Source organism: Anthonomus grandis, chromosome 3, assembly GCF_022605725.1.
Source record: "Anthonomus grandis grandis chromosome 3, icAntGran1.3, whole genome shotgun sequence".
Lineage (NCBI taxonomy): Eukaryota > Metazoa > Arthropoda > Insecta > Coleoptera > Curculionidae > Anthonomus > Anthonomus grandis.
In genome coordinates this window covers 1,322,516-1,342,236 of record NC_065548.1, presented here as the reverse complement: position 1 = coordinate 1,342,236, position 19,721 = coordinate 1,322,516, and the positions used below count along the sequence as shown (strand labels likewise).

Sequence of the window (19,721 nt, the reverse complement as noted above, 5' to 3'; positions counted from 1 at the left end):
GCTTTTAAGAGTAACGCTCTATCTCTAATGGTTCCAAAGTTATAAGGTTAAATAGCGAGTGTGACCCTTAAGAACTCATTTGACGTATGACACAGTTTAGCTTGCAATAGCTCCCTAATTATGGTAGTTACAAAAAAGTTTTATTAGAGTTTCTTAAATGGAATTTTGTGCTTTATAAGAAACTTTTTAAAATAACGCTCTATCTCTATTGATTTTAAAGTAATTAAGTTAAATAGCGAGTGTGACCCTTAAGGACTCAATTCATGTAAGTCAAACTTTAACTCTCAATAGTTCTCTAATTATAAAAGTTAGAAATAAGGTTTATAAAAATTTTTTAATAGGAATTACATACTTTATTAGGAGTTTTTCCGAATAACGCTCTATCTTTAATGATTCCAAAGTTAAGGGGTCAATTAACGAGTGTGACTCTTAAGAGTTTAATTGACGCATCGCAAATGTTAACTTGCAATAGCTCTCTAATTACAGTAGTTACAAAAAAGTTTTATTAAAGTTTTTTAAATGGAATTATGTGTTGTATAAGAAACTTTTTAAAATAACTCTCTATCTCTATTAATCTTAAAGTTATTTGGTGAAATAGCGAGTGTGACCCTTAAAAATTTAATTAACGCATCGCTAATATTAACTTGCAATAACTCCCTAATTACAGCAGTTACAAAAAAGTTTTATTGGAGTTTTTTAAATGGAATTATGTCTTGTATAAGAAACTTTTTAAAATAACTCTCTATCTCTATTAATCTTAAAGTTATTTGGTGAAATAGCGAGTGTGACCCTTAAAAATTTAATTGACGCATCGCTAATATTAACTTGCAATAACTCCCTAATTACAGTAGTTACAAAAAAGTTTTATTGGAGTTTTTTAAATGGAATTATGTCTTGTATAAGAAACTTTTTAAAATAACTCTCTATCTCTATTAATCTTAAAGTTATTTGGTGAAATAGCGAGTGTGACCCTTAAAAATTTAATTGACGCATCGCTAATATTAACTTGCAGTAACTCCCTAATTACAGTAGTTACAAAAAAGTTTTATTAGAGTTTTTTAAATGGAATTATGTGCTTAATAATAAACTTTTTAAAACAATCCTCTATCTCTATTGATTTCAAAGTTATTTGGTAAAATAACGAGTGTGACCCTTAAGGACTCAATTCATGCATGTCAAACTATAACTTTCAATAGCTCTCTAAGTATAAAAGTTAAAAATAAGTTTTATAAGAGTTTTTTAAAAAAAATTAGGTGTTTTATAAGAAGCTTTTACGAATAATGCTTAATCTTTAATAGTTCTAAAATTATTTGGTCAATTAACGAGTGTGACTCTTAAGAGTTTAATTGACGCATCGCAAAATTTAACATGCAATAGCTCCCTAATTACAGTAGTTAAAAAAAAGTTTAATGACAGTTTTTTAATTGAAATTATATGCTTTATAAGGAGCTTTTTAAAACAATCCTCTATCTCTATTGATTTCAAAGTTATTAGGTGAAATAGCGAATATGACCTTTAAGGACACAATTTATGTAAGTCAAACTTTAACTCTCAATAGTTCTCTAAGTATAGAAGTTAGAAATAAGTTCTATAAGAATTTTTTAATGGGAATTAGATACTTTATTAGGAGTTTTTCCGAATAACGCTCTATCTTTAATGATTCCAAAGTTATTAGGTTAATTAACCAGTATGACCCTTAAGAGTTTAATTTGACGCACCGCAAATTTTCACTTTCAATAGCTCTCTAATAGCAGTAGTTACAAAAAAGTTTTATTAAAGTTTTTTAAATGGAATTTTGTGTTGTATAAGAAATTTTTTAAAATAGCTCTCTATCTCTATTAATCTTAAAGTTATTTGGTGAAATAGCGAGTGTGACCATTAAGAGTTTAATTGACGCATCGCAAATATTAACTTGCAATAACTCCCTAATTACAGCAGTTACAAAAAAGTTTTATAAGAGTTTTTTAAATGGAATTATATGCTTTATAAAGAACTTTTTAAAATAACCCTCTATCTCTATTGATTTTAAAGTAATTAAGTTAAATAGCGAATGTGACCCTTAAGGAGTCAATTCATGTTAGTCAAACTTTAACTCTCAATAGTTCTCTTATTATAGAAGTTAGAAATAAATTTTATAAGAATTTTTAAAAGGGAATTAGATACCTTATTAGGAGTTTTTCCGAATAATGCTCTATCTTTAATGATTCCAAAGTTATGAGGTCAATTAACGAGTGTGACTCTTAAGAGTTTAATTGACGCGTCGCAAATGTTAACTTGCAATAGCTCTCTAATTGCAGTAGTTACAAAAAAGTTTTATTAAAGTTTTTTAAATGGAATTATGTCTTGTATAAGAAACTTTTTAAAATAACTCTCTATCTCTATTAATCTCAAAGTTATTTAGTGAAATAGCGAGTGTGACCCTTAAGAGTTTAATTGACGCATCGCCAATGTTAACTTGCAATAGCTCTCTAATTACAGTAGTTACAAAAAATTTTTATTAGAGTTTTTTAAATGGAATTATGTCTTGTATAAGAAACTTTTTAAAATAACTCTCTATCTCTATTAATCTCAAAGTTATTTGGTGAAATAACGAGTGTGAACCTTAAGAGTTTAATTGACGCATCGCAAATATTAACTTGCAATAACTCCCTAATTACAGCAGTTACAAAAAAGTTTTATTAGAGTTTTTTAAATGGAATTATGTGTTGTATAAGAAACTTTTTAAAATAACTCTCTATCTCTATTAATCTTAAAGTTATTTGGTGAAATAGCGAGTGTGACCCTTAAAAATTTAATTGACGCATCGCTAATATTAACTTGCAATAACTCCCTAATTACAGTAGTTACAAAAAAGGTTTATTGGAGTTTTTTAAATGGAATTTTGCGTTTTATAAGAAACTTTCTAAAATAACCCTCTATCTCTATTGGTTTTAAAGTAATTAAGTTAAAAAGCGAGTGTGACCCTTAAGGACTCAATTCATGTAAGTCAAATTTTAACTCTCAATAGTTCTCTAATTATAGAAGTTATAAATGAGTTTATTAAGAGTTTTTTAAAGGGAATTAGGTACTTTATTAGAAGTTTTTCCGAATAACGCTCTATCTTTAATAATTCCAAAGTTATTAGGTTAATTAACGAGTATCACCCTTAAGAGTTTAATTGACGCACCGCAAATTTTTACTTCCAATAGCTCTCTAATAACAGTAGTTACAAAAAAGTTTTATTAAAATTTTTTAAATGGAATTTTGTGTTTTATAAGAAACTTTTTAAAATAACCCTCTATCTGTATTGATTTTAAAGTAATTAAATTAAATAGCGAGTGTGACCCTTAAGAACTCAATTCATGTAAGTCAAATTTTAACTCTCAATAGTTCTCTAATTATAGCAGTTAGAAATAAGTTTTCTAAGAATTTTTTTATGAGAATTAGGAGTTTTTTCAAATAACACTCTATCTTTTATGATTCCAAAGTTATAAGGTCAATAAACGAGTATGACCTTAAGAGTTTAATTGACGCATCGCAAATTTTCACTTCCAATAGCTCTCTAGTAGCAGTAGTTACAAAAGAGGTTTATTGAAGTTTTTTTAATGGAATTATGTATTGTATAAGAAACTTTTTAAAATAACTCTCTATCTCTATTAATCTCAAAGTTATTTGGTGAAATAGCGAGTGTGACCCTTAATAGTTGAATTTACGCATCGCAAATTTTAACTTGCAATAGCTCCCTAATTACAGTAGTTACAAAAAAGTTTTATAACAGTTTTTTAAATGGAATTATATGTTTTATAAGAAACTTTTTAAAATATCTCTCTATCTCTATTAATTTAAAAGTTATTAAATGAAATTGCAAGTAGGGTCCTTAATAATTCAATTGACGTGAAGCAAACTTTAATTTGCAATAGCTCTCTAATTACAGTTGTTACAAAAAAGTTTTATAAGAGTTTCTTCAAGGAAATTATGTGCTTTATCAGAAACTTTTTAAAATAACCCTCTATCTCTATTGATTTTAAAGTTATTAGATTAAATAGCGAGTGTGATCATTAAGGACTCAATTCATGTAAGTCAAACTTATACTCTCAATAGCTTCCTAACTATAGTAGCTACAAAGAAGTTTTATAACAGTTTTTTAAAGCGACTTATACGCTTTATGAGGGAGTTTTTAAAAAAACTCCCTATCTTTATTGGTTTCAAAGTTATTAGTTATTATGTTAAGGGCTCAAGTGCGTTGACGTGAGGAAAACTTTAACTTGCAATAGCTCCCTAACTATAGTAGTTACAAAAAAGTTTTTAAAGACTTTTTTTTATTTAAATCAATAAAACAACATTTACATTTATTAAAAAAACAAAAAAAAATTTACAAAAAAAAAATTATACGCTTTTAATATATTTAAAAGTCTTAAATAAAAGAGAGTCGTATCAATTTAAGTTATGCATTAATTGTTTAATACCTAAAAAATTAAAATGTTTATATTTCTAGTTGTAAAGGTTTGTATAATTTTTTTAATTTAAATTATATTGGAAAAAATTAAAAAATTAATAAAAAATAAAAAAATTAAAAAAATTCGTTTAAAAAAATATTTTTTTTTTGAATTTCCAGGATTTCCAGGGTCATTTTTAAACATTTGTGTCCAAATTGTATTTAAAAAAATTCTCAACATGTTTTACAAATTTTCTTTTAAGCAGATTTTAATTAAAAGAGAGTCATATCAATTAAAGTTATGCATTTATTGAAAATTGAAAATTTTCTGAAATATGAAATAAAAAATTTTGAATTTTTCGGTTGCAAATTTTAAGAATTTTTTTTTTTTAAAAACCCTAAAATATATTAGAAAAAAAGAAATAAATTTAAAATAAATATAAAAACAAAATATATACTTATTAAAAATTTCCAGGATTTCCAGCACTCTAATTTATAAACATTTATTTCCATTCAAAAAACTTATCAATAATTTTCTTTCCAGATTTTAGTACATTTTAAGTAAAAGCGAGTCATATTCATTTAAGTTATGCATTAATTCTCGCTTAAATTAAATCGCAATTTTAATGAGGTTCTATTACTTATAAAATATTTTGAATTTAATTATTTATTAACGGTAATTATAGCACAAATAACGGTATGGTAATATACATAAAATCTATTATAAATTTATGATTTTCAATTCACAAATTACCAATTTAAAGTGAAACTATTAGCGGATTTATTTTATCATTATTTAACGATTATTATTTTAAAAAAATTAATTTTTTAGTGTGTAGTCATGTTTGGACTATTATACCATCCCCCACTGGTCTACAACGACTACTATTACCCAAATTGGGCAGAATGGGTCGGTTGGGGGTTGGCTTTATCATCAATTTTAATGATTCCTATAGCTGCTATTGTCCAATTATGTAAAACCCCTGGATCATTCAAAGAGGTACCACTAAATAAATAATTTTTTTTCAAATTTTTTTTATAAACTATTTTAGAGATTGGCCCTATCAATATCCCCCGTAGAAGAACACGAAGACATTAGAAGAAGTAAACTAGTAAGAAGATTTAAGGCCAAACATTGGCTGTATGTATAAATAATATAATAATAGTGTTGCATGTAAAAAATTTTGTATTTTATAAACTTGTATATATTTTATATTATTTATTTAAGATGCTTAGCGGCAGTGCCTTCGCAGCTGAGCATGTTAAATTGTAATTTATAAAATTATTATTATTGTTACATGTGTAAATGTTAGGGAACAAGAGAGCTTGCCAAATATATAAATAAACGTGTTTCTATATAAATTGACGTGTTTTATTGGTGATAAGTGAAAGTGAGTCGTGTACATTTAAGTTATGCATTTTTTGCTTTTTTCATATTTCCACTTTTAAGTTCCTATTTTTTCAAGATTTCTTAATTTACTAAAGGGTCTTTAAAGGTCAATATAAACTTTTAAGAAATATAAGAATTGGTATTCTTAAAGGTTATCAAAGCATTTTTTAAAGGATAATAATTTTAGTAGTGAGTTTTTTAAATTTTTAAAATTTGTCCAGATATTTTTTCAACGTATTTAAAGGTTTTTAAAGAACCCAAGACTTAATGATGCTTAAAAAATATTAAAAATTATTTATTAAAGGCTAGGTTGTTAATTTTTTTATCAAGAATTTTAAAAAAAATTATTAAAGTTTAAAAAAATACATAAAAAGATGACATTTTTTCATAGAAATATATTGAGAGTTTAAGGTTTTAATTATTGAATTTTTCAAATCTTAATACACTTCCTTTACAAATTAAGCAATTTTCTTGTAGACGTCTTTGTCATAAAATTAACACATTTATCATGATTTCTAGATCTCCAGGCCACGCATTTAATTCTCGTGACACAGAAGCTTTAAGACCGAATTTCCACGTGTGACACGTATATGCGTCACGCGACCTTGTAAAATAATTTAATCGCTTATTTTCATCGAAATTAATATTTTTTTTTGCAACTTTTTAAAGTTTGTTCATTTCTATTTTTTTGCATTTAAATTATTTAATTTTTTTAAAGATGTTATTAATTTAAAAAAAAAATTGTAATTTATTATACGTTTTACACTATTTTTTTTATGAAAATTATTAAGATTTTTAGATTTTATTCACTGCATTTAATAACCTTAAAATCTTAATTTAATTTTCTAATATGATTTCTAGTTCCACAGGCCACGCATTTTATTCTCCAGTAAGAATTCATAGTCGCTGTGACGCAGGAACGGTACACAGCTTTAAACCTGAATTTTCACGTGCCACACGTATAATATGTGTCACGCGGCCTCGTAAGCACAAAAATTAATTATTTACTAATTTTTAATATATCCTCCATAAATCCATAATCCATAATCCATAAATCCTCCCAATAAAACCCACCGGAACAGAAAAAAAAACAAATTTTAACAATACCATCATTTATTAATTTTTTTTTATTACCCCTACGAAAATATTTTTACAAACACGTTACATAGAGTAAGTAATAATAAAATAAAGAACAAATAAGTGAGAAAATTAAAACAAATTACAAAAAATGAACGTCAGTCAAGAAGTTAGGCCTAAGATATCTTAAACGAGTAACACAGAATACAGTTTTGTCCTTATACCTTATCATATTGGTTAAATTGGTCTCAAAAAATTTAAAAAAAAAATTAAATAAAAAACAATTTTTTCTAACTATGGACGTAAAATTGAGAATTTTTTTTGAGACCAACATATGCCCAAGAAAATTCCAATATAATATTTTTTTAACAAAATAATCGCCCTATATAATAAATATATCATACACATAAAACGTATAAATGCCGCGTACGAAGTCAAATTTGGTCACTTTAAAAATGTTTTTTTTTTTTTGAATTTTTTCATATAAAACGTATCACAAACACAGTAATTTCGTTACTTTTACAACTTGTTTTTCTTTTTTTCTACATTTATTTTAAACGCAGTCTTTTCGGTTTTAAACTTTTAGGTAAAAGTTCTTCGCCATATTGAGGGTGCGGAACCTATTTAACGCGAACTGTTAAAGAACAGAGCTCTCCTCTTGTTGTTCCTTGTCTTTCTTCTCGTCTTTTTCTTTCTTTTTTGATTTTTTTCGCCGTTTCGAGTCTCTGGTTTTCGGGGAACGTTCGAGGAGGAAAAGCGCCTCGTGGAAGTCGTCGGAACTAAGGTTGGACTCTTGCACGTGTAGAACCGAACTTAGGGCGCCATCCGTAGACGATTTTGGAAACCTAAGATAGAAACTTTGATAGATTTTGTAAATGATATAAGGGTACTTTTTAGAATTACCCTTAATATTCTAATTAATGAACTTAAATAAGGGTAATAATAAATCGAAGTGCTTGACTTCGTAAAGTTGCTCTTCAGAATGCTTGAATTTGGATTTCTGAATTTTCAAACCCTTTCTCCTACGTTTGTTTTACTATTATTGCGTTGATTTGACGATGGCTTAGGTACAAGTATTTATTTTAGTTTACATGCTTAATTATCTTTATTTATCTGGGTTAAATAGCGGAGGAAAGAAATAATAAAATTTTGTTTTTAGATACCTTGTGCATTATTACCTGAAAAAAAATAATTAAAAAGAAAAATAAATGTATATATTACTGTAATACCTATCATGACTGGAATACCTAAAAAATGTCGATTTTAAGTCGGAGATACCAAGAAAGTTACCAATTGTAGCCCTATAGGTTTTCGAGAAATTGGTACATAAATATCTGATATCTCTTTAGTACAAAAAAGTATTTAGGATTATAAGGCATAGAAAATTAAACGAAATTAAATTCGTTTTAGGTTTTTTTTTATGAAAATGCATAATTTTTGATAAAATTGAGAAAAACTGAACCAATACGTGCCACTAGTTTTTTTGCATAAAATATTATTTGCCTCGTTCGTAGTTCTAATGTATATCAAATTATAGGGAATCGAATTCTCTATAAAAAATGTCCTATGAGTTTTTCTCGAAAATTGCCTAGTTTTTAAATAAATTGATTAAAACTGAACCATTACGTACCCCTAGTTATTCTTGTTTTTTTTTTAGTATAAAAAATGTATTTAGGGTTATGCATAGAAAATTAAAGGAAATTTAACTGCTTTTAAGTTTTTCTCTGAAAATGCCTAGTTTGTGCGTAAATTGGGAAAATCTGAACCAATACTAGATCCTTCTAGTTCTTTTGTATAAAAATATTATTTGCTTCGTTTATAGTTGTAAAGTATCTCAAATTACAGGAAATCTAATTCTCTATAAGAAATTTCTTATGAGTTTTTCGCGAAAATTGCCTAGTTTTTGAATAAATTGGCTAAAACTGAACCATTACGTACTCCTAGTTCTTTTGCATAAAGGTGTCATACGTCTCGTTTTTTTAGTATAAAAAAAAGGATTTAGGGTTATAATGCATAGAAACTTAAAGGAAATATAATTGCTTCTAAATTTTTCTTTATGAATGCATAGTGTGCGTAAATTGAGAAAAACAGAACCAATACGTGCAACTAGTTTTTTTCCATAAAAATATTATTTGCCTCATTCGTGGTTCTAATGTGCATCAGATTATAGATAATTGAATTCTCTATACAAAATACCTTATGAGTTTTTCTTGAAAATTGCCTAGTTTTTGAATAAATTGGCTAAAATTGAACCATTACGTACCCCTAGTTCTTTTGCATAAAGGTGTCATACGTCTTGTTTTTTTAGTGTAAAAAAAGTATTTAGGGTTATAATGCATAGAAAATTAAAGAAAATTTAATTGCCTATAAGTTTTTTTCTGAAAATGCTTAGTCTGTGCTTAAATTGGGAAAATCTGAACCAATAAGTCCTCCTAGTTCTTTTGTATAAAAATATTAATTTCTTCGTTTATAGTTGTAAAATATCTCAAATTACAGGAAATCAAATTCTCTATAAGAAATGTCTTATGAGTTTTTCTCTAAAATTGCCTAGTTCTTGAATAAATTGGCTAAAACTGAACCATTACATACCCCTAGTTCTTTTGTATAAAAAAAAGTATTTTTAAGTCCTCAACACTTGATGTTAAATCTGGAGTTTCCCAGGGGGGAATTCTGTCCCCACTTCTTTTTCCTATATTTTATAATGATCTTTCTAATAACATAAATAACCAGGATTCGCATATTTGTCAATTTGCAGATGACACCTCAATCATAGTCCGCAACCAGACATACATCGATGCAATTGCAAGCTGCAATGAGGTTTCTATGAACTTCTCAAACTGGCGCAAGCAAAATGGTTTACTATTAAACGCCAAAAAGTCTGATAACCGTTCAACTATTAAAAACCCTCAAAGTGCCCTCGTAAAAACTGATAGCCAATAAATAAGAAATGAAAACTTAACTTAATTTCTAGGTTTACATATCGATAGCAGGCTAACTTGGGACACCCACATCGATCACATAGCGAAAAGCTTGGCAACGTCGTGCTTTGTTGTAAGTAACCTAACACGTATAGTAAGCACGGATGTTGTTCGACTCTTTATTCATGCCCACGTTCAAAGTCGACTTTCTTATGGTATCATCAACTGGGTGGCTTCTTCTGAGCTGGAGCGTTTACTTGTCCTACAGAAACGCAGGATCAGAACGCTAGATGGAGCTGGGTTTTTAGACCATGCTGCACCTTTGTTTAGAAAATACCGTATAATGACAGTATATTCGTTATACTTCTATAAACTTTTGGTTTTTGCAAAAATATACAGTCATTACTTTACAAGGAACGCAGACTTTAATATCGGTATGCCTACAAGATATCATCAAGATTCAACATTTTGCACCATAATACGGCTCTATTTGAAAAGAGTGCGATTTTCGTAGCGTCCAAGGCGTTTAATAAATTACCTAAAATAGTATTGTTAGTATATGTATGTCTCTGTTTAACATTTAATTATTAATGACTTTAGTGTATACATTTAGGTAAGGCTTGAAATTGACGCATGCTATGTTCATTGTTGAACCTTTGTAATGAAGAATTTTAAATAAATAAATAAATAAATAAATATTCAGGGTTATAATGCAAAGAAAAGAAAAGGAAATTTAATTACTTCTTAGTTTTTCTCTGAAAATGCCTAGCTTGTGCGTAAATTGGGACAATCTGAACCAATACGTTCTCCTAGTTCTTTTGTATAAAAATATTATTTATCTCGATTATGGTTGTAAAGTATCTCAAATTACAGGAAATCGATTTCTCTATAAGAAATGTCTTATGAGTTTTTCTTGAAAATTGCCGAGTTTTTGAATAAATTGGCTAAAACTGAACCATTACGTACCCCTAGTTCTTTTGCATAAAGGTGTCATGTCTTCTTTTTTTAGTATAAAAAAGGTATTTAGGGTTATAACGCATAGAAAATGAAAGGAAATTTAATTGCTTATAAGTTTTTTTTCTAAAAATGCCTAGTGTGTGCGTAAATTGAGAAAAACAGAACCAATACGTGCCATTGGTTTTTTTGCATAAAAATATTATTTGTCTCGTTCGTAGTTCTAATGTATATCAAATTACAGGGAATCGATTTCTCTATAAAAAATGTCTTATGAGCTTTTCTCCAAAATTGTCTAGTTTTCGAATAAATTGGCTTAAAATGAACCATTACGTACCCCTAGTTCTTTAGCATAAAGGTGTCATATATCTTGTTCCTTTAGTATAAAAATGTATTCAGAATTATGACGCTTAGAAAATTAAAGGAAATTAAATTCGTTTTAGGTTTTTTTTTATAAAAATGCATAGTTTTTAATAAAATTGAGAAAAACGAAACGAATACATGCCACTAGTTTTTTTGCATAAAAATATTATTTGCCTCGTTCAGAGTTGAGGAGTGACTTATCAAAACGCATTTTGCCCAATCTAGGACGAAAATGAGTTTGAAGTGGTTCTGAACTCATAAAGGCCCGATGCAGTTTTGTCCAATTTTGTCCCATAGTAATTTAAAGGCAAAATCTGTCATACGCACCAAACCGCATTATGTCCTGACTTTTAACCGCTTGATTTCGCATTATGTCCATTTACTGCTTGGCAGCGCCACCAGCCGGCATTATTATTGTCAATCTAGTTACGTTGTTGTTGTTTGTTAATAAAACATGAATCTTGATCAAGGTGTGTCGGTAGGTGAGCATAGTGAGAGTTTACGCAAAAGGTTAAAACGAAAAGATAAAAAAGAACAAGAATATGAAAATAGGTTTTATAAAGAGGACCACAGAATTTATAAAGAGGTCAGATATCAGAATTTTAGGAACCGATTGGCATATAAAGGATTTTCAAGATTTAACTAAATTTCTTAAAAAAGTTGAAGGAATAAGTGAAATGAAAAGGATCTTTCTTCAAAAATTAAGAACTAATAAAGGGATAAAGATTAAAATTAAACTTGAGCCAACATATCGGTATGACGACATCTCAAAACAGTTTTTATCAATTTGCAAGAGAGGTTATAGCTTTAATAAAGACTTGAAAGTGCGTTATGTTCGACCCCTGACTAATAATATAAAACCGAAAAAGAAGAATGATATACGTATGATTTTAGAAAAAAGATTTGGATTGAATTGGGAAGAAATTATTCCACTATCCACCTCCCGTTTTTACAATAAGGAGTTTCAAGGAAATTTGGAGGTAATAGATGACGCCGACGATCCGGAAGAAGAGTGTCTTTGTCTTGAGGAAGAAAAGGAACTAAAGCATATCTAAAATATACGAATAAAACCTTTTGTTTTTTTTTAATAAATAAATCTTTTTCCTGCATTGAATTTTATTAAAAACCCCTAAATAGGTTTTATATTTTTATTTGTTGTTAAAATACTAATGAAAAAAACGTAAAATAATATATTCTTACTAAAAAACTAAGAAATAGGTATTATTTCAAATTACATATTTGAAGGAGTGACTTATCAAATCGCATTTTGTCCTAGAAGTTTATTTCTTTTTTTAAAAAACCTCTGATATTTTTGATTTTTGGTTCAGCTGTAAATCGTTTTTGCTCATTGTTGAGAAACTGGATTTAAGTGACATAATGAGCTTTGATAAGTCATTCCTCAGTTCTAATGTATATAAAATTACAGAGAATCGAATTCTCTATAAAAAATTTCTTATGAGTTTTTCTTGAAAATCGCCTAGTTTTTGAATAAATTGGCTAAAACTGAATCATTACGTACCCCTAGTTCTTTTGCATAAAGGTGTCATACTTCTAGTTTTTTTAGTATAAAAAATGTATTCAGGGTTATAATGCATTGAAAATGAAAGCAAATTTAATTGCTTCCAAGTTTTTCTCTGAAAATGCCTAGTTTGTGCGTTAATTGGGAAAATCTGAACCAACACGTACCCCTAGTTTTTTCATAAAAAAATATTATTTGCCTCGTTCATAGTTGTAATCTATATCAAATTACAAGGAATCGAATTCTCTATAAAAAATGTCTTAAGAGTTTTTCTTGTAAATTGCATAGTTTTTGAATAAATTGGAGAAAACTGAACCCATACGGACCCCTAGTTCCTTTGCATAAAAATAATATTTGATGAGTTAAAGGTTCTCACTTTTGTTGATTTTATTGACCGAGTTATTTGAAGATTCTACTCAGGTAGACGCTGCTTATACTGACTTTTCAACAGCGTTTGACCGCGTTCATTATATAATTTGCTAAGAAGTTACTTGATCATCAGACTATGTAATTTAATCCTATGAATTTAAGGTATCCCTTCTAGGACCTCTTTTATTTAATATCTATGTCAACGATATTGGTGCTTGTTTATTACTATGTGACTATCTGCTCTTCTTTGCAGATGATCTTAAGTTTGATTGTAGGCTGATTGCCTTAGTCACTACAAGGTGTGCACAGATTTCAAGCTGAAAACCAATAAAAATATTATGGACTTAAATATTAATTTGAGAATGCACTCGATGACTAATCTAAGATCCTGAAAACTCAGTTTTTCTTATCATATCGTGGCTACTGTTACAAATGCAGGTTTAAATTATTTGCAGATGATAGGCATTTCATAACATCAAGCTTATTTGTTTAACGCTTAAGAGGCTGTATTGTCTAAAGGCACTTTTAGGGTCAGTAGTTTCTAAAAACAGTACATTTATCTTCGAACTTTACATATTATTTCTTTCTTTTCTTTTTAACCTGTTATAGCTTGAATAATTCTCTTATAAATTACCTAAACATCTCTCGTTCTCTCTCCGGCTCACTGGCGCTCTTACTCTTGCCATTTTCCTTTGCAGATGACCTAGGGCTATCGTGAGGCGTGGTCAAATTCGATCTGGACGATGCCGGAGTGTGAGACCTGACCAAAGAGGGAGTGAATGGTTCTGGAGGAAAAGTCGAATTATTATGATAATTGTTTTGATTATTTGAAGTATTCAAGCTGCTACTGGATAAGCTTAAGGAGCATGCGCTTAGAGGTACCGGTACGCTGAGACTGGACGAACGTGACTGACGTCCGGAATTGTTCTGGATCAAGCTTATTCCTGTTGAAAATTATTTATTAATGGATTGTCTGGATCGTTGTTTTACTTACCGGGTGATTTAGGTTCGGGTGTTCTGGATATGGAGACTCCAGAAATGAATAACGTGGGCGATTTAGGGATGCCAGTTTCGCTTTCGTACTCGTTCGAACTGTCGGTTTCTAAAGCGGTCTTCTTTTGAGGGCTTTTGCATATTTTTATTCTCAGTTCTATTGGCATATGAGTTAAATATTGAGTTTATTTGGTTGTTATGGGGTACGGTCTCACCTTTTCCTATTCGTTTCTGATTGGAGTCCACGAGGAACCCGGTGGAGCGGGAAAATATGTTTTTTCCGCCCTCTCTGCGGTTTTTGGGGCTGTGCTTCTCGCTCTTTGATTCCCCCATGACGTTTGATTTTTTAGGGAAGTTGCTCGTGCTGGATTCTGCGTTTTGTGTGGTGTGATCGCATGTGTAGTTTTTGGTTGGTTTATGTTCGCTACTTATTAAACCTTTAAAAAAACAAGATTTCGTTAATAAAATGTTAACATTCTTCCAATGTATGATTAAAAGTTTCCTTCAAAAACTATCAAAACGCAAAAAACTTGCTAAAAAATTAAAATAAACCCATCGACATGGTACTACATTTTAACTGATTTTTTCCAACTAAAAAAATGGTGCAAACAGATTTTTTGTACCACTAACAATTCTCTCAAAAATTCAAGAAACTTTTTTAAAAATTAAAATAAACCCATTGACATGGTCCTCTTTTTCAACTGATTTTTTCCAACTAACAGAATGGTGCAATTAGATTTTTTGTATCACTAACGGTTCTCTCAAAAATTCAAAAAACTTTTTTAAAAATTAATATAAACACATCGACATGGTACTTATCTTTAACTAATTTTTTCCAACTAAGAGAATGGTGCAATCAGATTTTTTGTATCACTAACGGTTCTCTCAAAAATTCAAGAAACTTTTTTAAAAATTAAAGTAAACCCATTGACATGGTACTCTTTTTCAACTGATTTTTTCCAAATAACACAATGGTGCAATTAGATTTTTTGTATCACTAACGGTTCTCTCAAAAATTCAAAAAAGTCTTAAAAATTAAAATAAACCCATTGACATAGTACTCATTTTCAACTAATTTTTTCCAACTAACAGAATGGTGCAATCACATTTTTTGTATCACTAACGGTTCTCTCAAAAATTCAAAAAACTTTTTTAAAAATTAATATAAACACATCGACATGGTACTCATTTTTAACTAGTTTTTTCCAACTAAGAGAATGGTGCAATCAGATTTTTTGTACCAGTAACGGTTCTCTCAAAAATCTAAAAAAGACTTAAAAATTAAAATAAACCCATTGACATGGTACTCATTTTTAACTAATTTTTTCCAACTAAGAGAATGGTGTAATCAGATTTTTTGTACCACTAACAATTCTCTCAAAAATTCAAGAAATTTTTTTAAAAATTAAAAGAAACCCATTGACGTGGTACTCTTTGTCAACTGATTTTTTCCAACTAACAGAATGGTGCAAACAGATTTATTGTACCACTAGCCCTTCTCTCAAAAATCCAAAAAATTTTTTAAAAATCAAAACAACCCCATCGACATGATACTCTTTTTCAACTAATTTTTTCCAACTAAGACAATGGTACAATCAGATTTCTTGTACCTGCAACGGTTCTCTCAAAATCCAATCCTATTGATAACACCCCCAACATTTTCCTCAATACTTACCTATACTCTTATTTACAGCTAGCTTAGTAAGGTACCCAGACTTGGGCAAATGGGTTGAACACAGTTTAGCCTTAAGACTAGCGAACGGGTTGTGGCTGTGCTTTTTACACGGCATTTCTTTGGCTACTTGCTCAGTCTTTTTGGTTTCTTCTTCGTAAATCTTGTTAACTAAAAATTGACTCCATTTACACCCTTTAACCCTAATGTCACCCCTTTATACCTAAATCTTCGTCAGTGGTAGAATTCAAAATCCCACTAACTTCCATGTCGGCATTAAGGGAATCCGAGATGGTCGTGTCCTCCATTGAACTCTGTCCTTGGCAAAACTCCTCCTCGTGGTGTTGCTGTTGTGCGTTATGGAATAGCAAAAATTGTTTGGTGCGTATTGATGTAGATGGCAGTGCTAAATATCTTTTCACAAAAAAAAATGATAAAAACCACTATAAGACCTTCTAAAACATCAATTAAGTACCTTCGAACCATATCCTCAGGTTTCTCCTCGTGTTGGCTACTGTGATCCGAATCCAAGTGGTACCTAGGCTCGTCAGTACCGTTCATACGTGTCAGTGGTCCTTTTCTGGTCCTCCTTGGACAAATATCTCCTGTCGAGTGACATCTCTTCAAGCTAGACATCTCGTCATAGTCGTCATTGCCAAATATATAACCTGAAGAATATTAAAGTCACTTCTGTCGCTTCAAAAGCAGGTTTCAACGAACCATTTTCGTGTATATCGGAGATTTTGAATCTCCCATCCTCGTTTCCCTTGCACGATCTGAATACCACCTCTCTATCTGGCTCCATTCGTTCCAAAGCTTTCAGGTCGATCTTGTGATTGGCCAGGGATTTTAGGAAGTAGTCGACTGTCAGGTCGGCGTTCGTTTTTTGGTACCCTGAGAAGTTTTTATTAAAGATTTATGAAAATGTTGTTTGGACTGGATGGAAGTCAAAGGTCTATAGAATATTATGCTTTTTGTTTTATGAAAATATTCCTATTAGTTTTCCAGATATTGGAGTTTAAAATAAGTAGTCTTCAGGTCAGACATCTGCTTATACCCCTATACCCAAAAATTCTTATATTGTCAAAAATAATGGTCGGACTAATTAGGAGTCAAAAGAGCATTTTTAGGAAATAGTCTGTAGAATATTCCGTTTTTTGTTTCATAAGAATATTCTTACTAGTTTTCCGGATTTTGGGCTTTAAAGTAAGTAATTAGCTTTAACTCGTTCAAAAACATTCTGCTTGGACACCTGTATACAAAAATTCATATATCCTCGAAAATGTTGGTCGGACTAATTAGGAGTCAAAAAACCAGTTTAAGGAAATATTCTTTAGAATATTCTAATTTTTATTTCATAAGAATATTCCTATTAGTTTCCCAGATCTTCGACTTTAAAGGAAGTAGTCAGTTTGAAATCATTCAAAAACATTCGTCTAAGCACTTATACCCAAAAAGTCATATATTCTCGAAAATGTTGTTCGGACCAATATAGGCTCAAAGCAACATATTTAGGCAATATTCTGTAAAATATTCTGCTTTTTATTTCATAAGAATATTCCTTTTAGTTCTCTAGATTTCCGACCTCAAAGTGAGAAGCCATCCTCATTTTAGAAATTTTTCATAGGTAGTGGCTATGTACTCGAAAATGCAAATATTTTCAAAAATGTTTGAAATTCTCAAAAAAACATTATCAGTAAATATAATGCCTGTCCAACCCTAAGAATATTCTAGTTAATTTTAAATATTTTGGACCTGAATAAGTGGTCGATTCAAATCACGAATTGTATTTGGACATCACTACTCAAAATGCATAATATTTCTGAAACCGTTGCTCGGACCAATGTGAACATAAGAGAACATATTTAAGAAATATTCCGTGGAATATTATGCTTTTTATTTCATAAGAATATTCCTTTTACTTTTCCAGTTATTGGAGTTTTAAGTAAGTAGTCTTCAGGTCAGACATCTGCTTAGACCCCTATACACAAAAATTCTTATATTGTCAAAAATAATGGTCGGACTAATTAGGAGTCAAAAGAGCATTTTTAGGAAATAGTCTGTAGAATATACTAATTTTTATTTCATAAGAATATTCCTATTAGTTTCCCAGATCTTCGACTTTAAAGTAAGTAATCAGTTTGAAATCATTCAAAAATATTTGACTTAGGCACCTACACACAAAAACTCAGATATTCTGTAATATGTTGTTCGGACTAATGTAGGCTCTAAAGAACATTTTTAGGCAATATTCTGTAGAATATTCTGCTTTTTGTTTCATAAGAATATTCCTATTAGTTCTCCAGATTTCGGACCACAAAGCGAGAAACCATCATCATTTCAAAAATTTTTCATAGGTGGTGTTTATGTACTTGAAAATGCAAATATTTTACAAATTGAAATTCATAAAAGAACATTATTAGTAAATATAATGCCTGTCCAACCCTAAGAATATTCCAGTTAATTTTATAGATTTTGGACTTGAAATAAATGGTCGATTCAAATCACGAATTGTATTTGGACATCACTACTCAAAATGCGAAATATTTCTGAAAACATTGTTCGGAATAATGTAAACATTAGAGAACATATTTAAGGAATATTCCATGGAATATTATGCCTTTTATTCCATAAGAATATTCCTTTTAGTTTTCCAGATATTGGAGTTTAAAGTAAGTAGTCTTCAGGTGGGACATCTGCTTAGACCCTTATACCCAAAAATTCTTATATTATCAAAAATAATGGTCGGACTACTTAGGAGTCAAAAGAGCATTTTTAGGAAATAGTCTGCAGAATATTCTAATTTTTATTTCATAAGAATATTCCTATTGGTTTTCCAGATTTTCTACTTTAAAGGAAGTAGTCAGCTTTAAATCATTCAAAAACATTCTGCTTGGACACCTGTATACAAAAATGCAAATATTCCTGAAAACGTTGTTCGGACCAATGTGAACATAAAAGAACATATTTAAGGAATATTCCGTGGAATATTTTTCTTTTTATTCCATAATAATATTCCAATAAGTCTTCTAGTTTTTAGACCTTAAAGTAAATAATCATTTTTAGTTCAGAAATTCTTCATAGACACCACTACACAAAAATTTAATTTTTTTTGAAAATATTTCTCGGACTAATGTGATCTCAAAAAAATATATTCAGAGAACATTCCGTAGAATATTATGCTTTTTATTCTATAAGAATATTCCTTTTAGTTTTCCAGATATTGGAGTTTTAAGTAAGTAGTCTTCAGGTCAGACATCTGCTTAGACCCCTATACACAAAAATTCTTATATTGGCAAAAATAATGGTCGGACTAATTAAGAGTCGAAAAAACATTTTTAGGAAATAGTCTGTAGAATATTCTATTTTTTGTTTTATAAGAATATTCCTATTAGTTTTCCAGATTTTCGACTTTAAAGTAAGTAATCAGTTTGAAATCATTCAAAAATATTTGACTTAGGCACCTATATCCGAAAACTCAGATATTCTGGAAAATGTTGTTCGGACTAATATAGGTTCAAAAGAACATTTTTAGGCAATATTCTCTAGAATATTCTACTTTAAGTTTCATAAGAATATTCCTTTTAGTTCTCCAGATTTCCGACCTCAAAGTGAGAAACCATCCTCATTTCAGAAATTTTTCATAGGTGGTGTTTATGTACTTGAAAATGCAAATATCTTAAAAAATCAATTTTAAAAATTGAAATTCATAAAAAAACATTATTAGTAAATATAAGGCCTGTTCAGTCCTAAGAATATTCTAGTTAATTTTATAGATTTTGGACCCGAAATAAGTGGTCGATTCAAATCACGTATCGTACTTGGACATCACTACTCAAAAATGCAAATATTCCTGAAAACGTTGTTCGGACCAATGTGAACATAAAAAAACACATTTAAGGAATATTCCGTGGAATATTTTTCTTTTTATTCCATAAGAATATTCCTTTTAGTTTTCTAGATTTTGGACCTTAAAGTAAGTAGTCATCTTCAGTTCAGACATTAGATATCACTAGCCAAAAATTTTTATATTCCTGAAACTGTTGTTCGGT

The 19,721-nt window shown here is 29.5% G+C and overlaps 2 protein-coding genes across 2 annotated transcripts in view; one reads left to right on the top strand and one right to left on the bottom strand.

Annotated features, from left to right (window-relative positions):
• LOC126733942 (sodium-dependent noradrenaline transporter-like) overlaps nucleotides 1-5,754 on the top strand; it is a 92,725-nt gene extending 86,971 nt beyond the window's left edge. The window contains exons 16-17 of the mRNA XM_050437431.1: nucleotides 5,247-5,414; nucleotides 5,467-5,754. Of these exons, the coding sequence (XP_050293388.1) occupies nucleotides 5,247-5,414; nucleotides 5,467-5,565 (267 nt within the window). The 3' untranslated portion in view covers nucleotides 5,566-5,754. The remainder of the gene's footprint in view (nucleotides 1-5,246; nucleotides 5,415-5,466) is intronic.
• A 1,145-nt stretch (nucleotides 5,755-6,899) lies between these two features.
• LOC126734006 (ankyrin repeat and IBR domain-containing protein 1-like) overlaps nucleotides 6,900-19,721 on the bottom strand; it is a 41,992-nt gene continuing 29,170 nt past the window's right edge. Inside the window, exons 15-22 of the mRNA XM_050437516.1 lie at nucleotides 16,390-16,563; nucleotides 16,145-16,337; nucleotides 15,893-16,083; nucleotides 15,673-15,840; nucleotides 14,213-14,434; nucleotides 13,999-14,154; nucleotides 13,639-13,948; nucleotides 6,900-7,726 (exon numbers count right to left, since the gene is read on the bottom strand). Of these exons, the coding sequence (XP_050293473.1) occupies nucleotides 7,519-7,726; nucleotides 13,639-13,948; nucleotides 13,999-14,154; nucleotides 14,213-14,434; nucleotides 15,673-15,840; nucleotides 15,893-16,083; nucleotides 16,145-16,337; nucleotides 16,390-16,563 (1,622 nt within the window). The 3' untranslated portion in view covers nucleotides 6,900-7,518. The remainder of the gene's footprint in view (nucleotides 7,727-13,638; nucleotides 13,949-13,998; nucleotides 14,155-14,212; nucleotides 14,435-15,672; nucleotides 15,841-15,892; nucleotides 16,084-16,144; nucleotides 16,338-16,389; nucleotides 16,564-19,721) is intronic.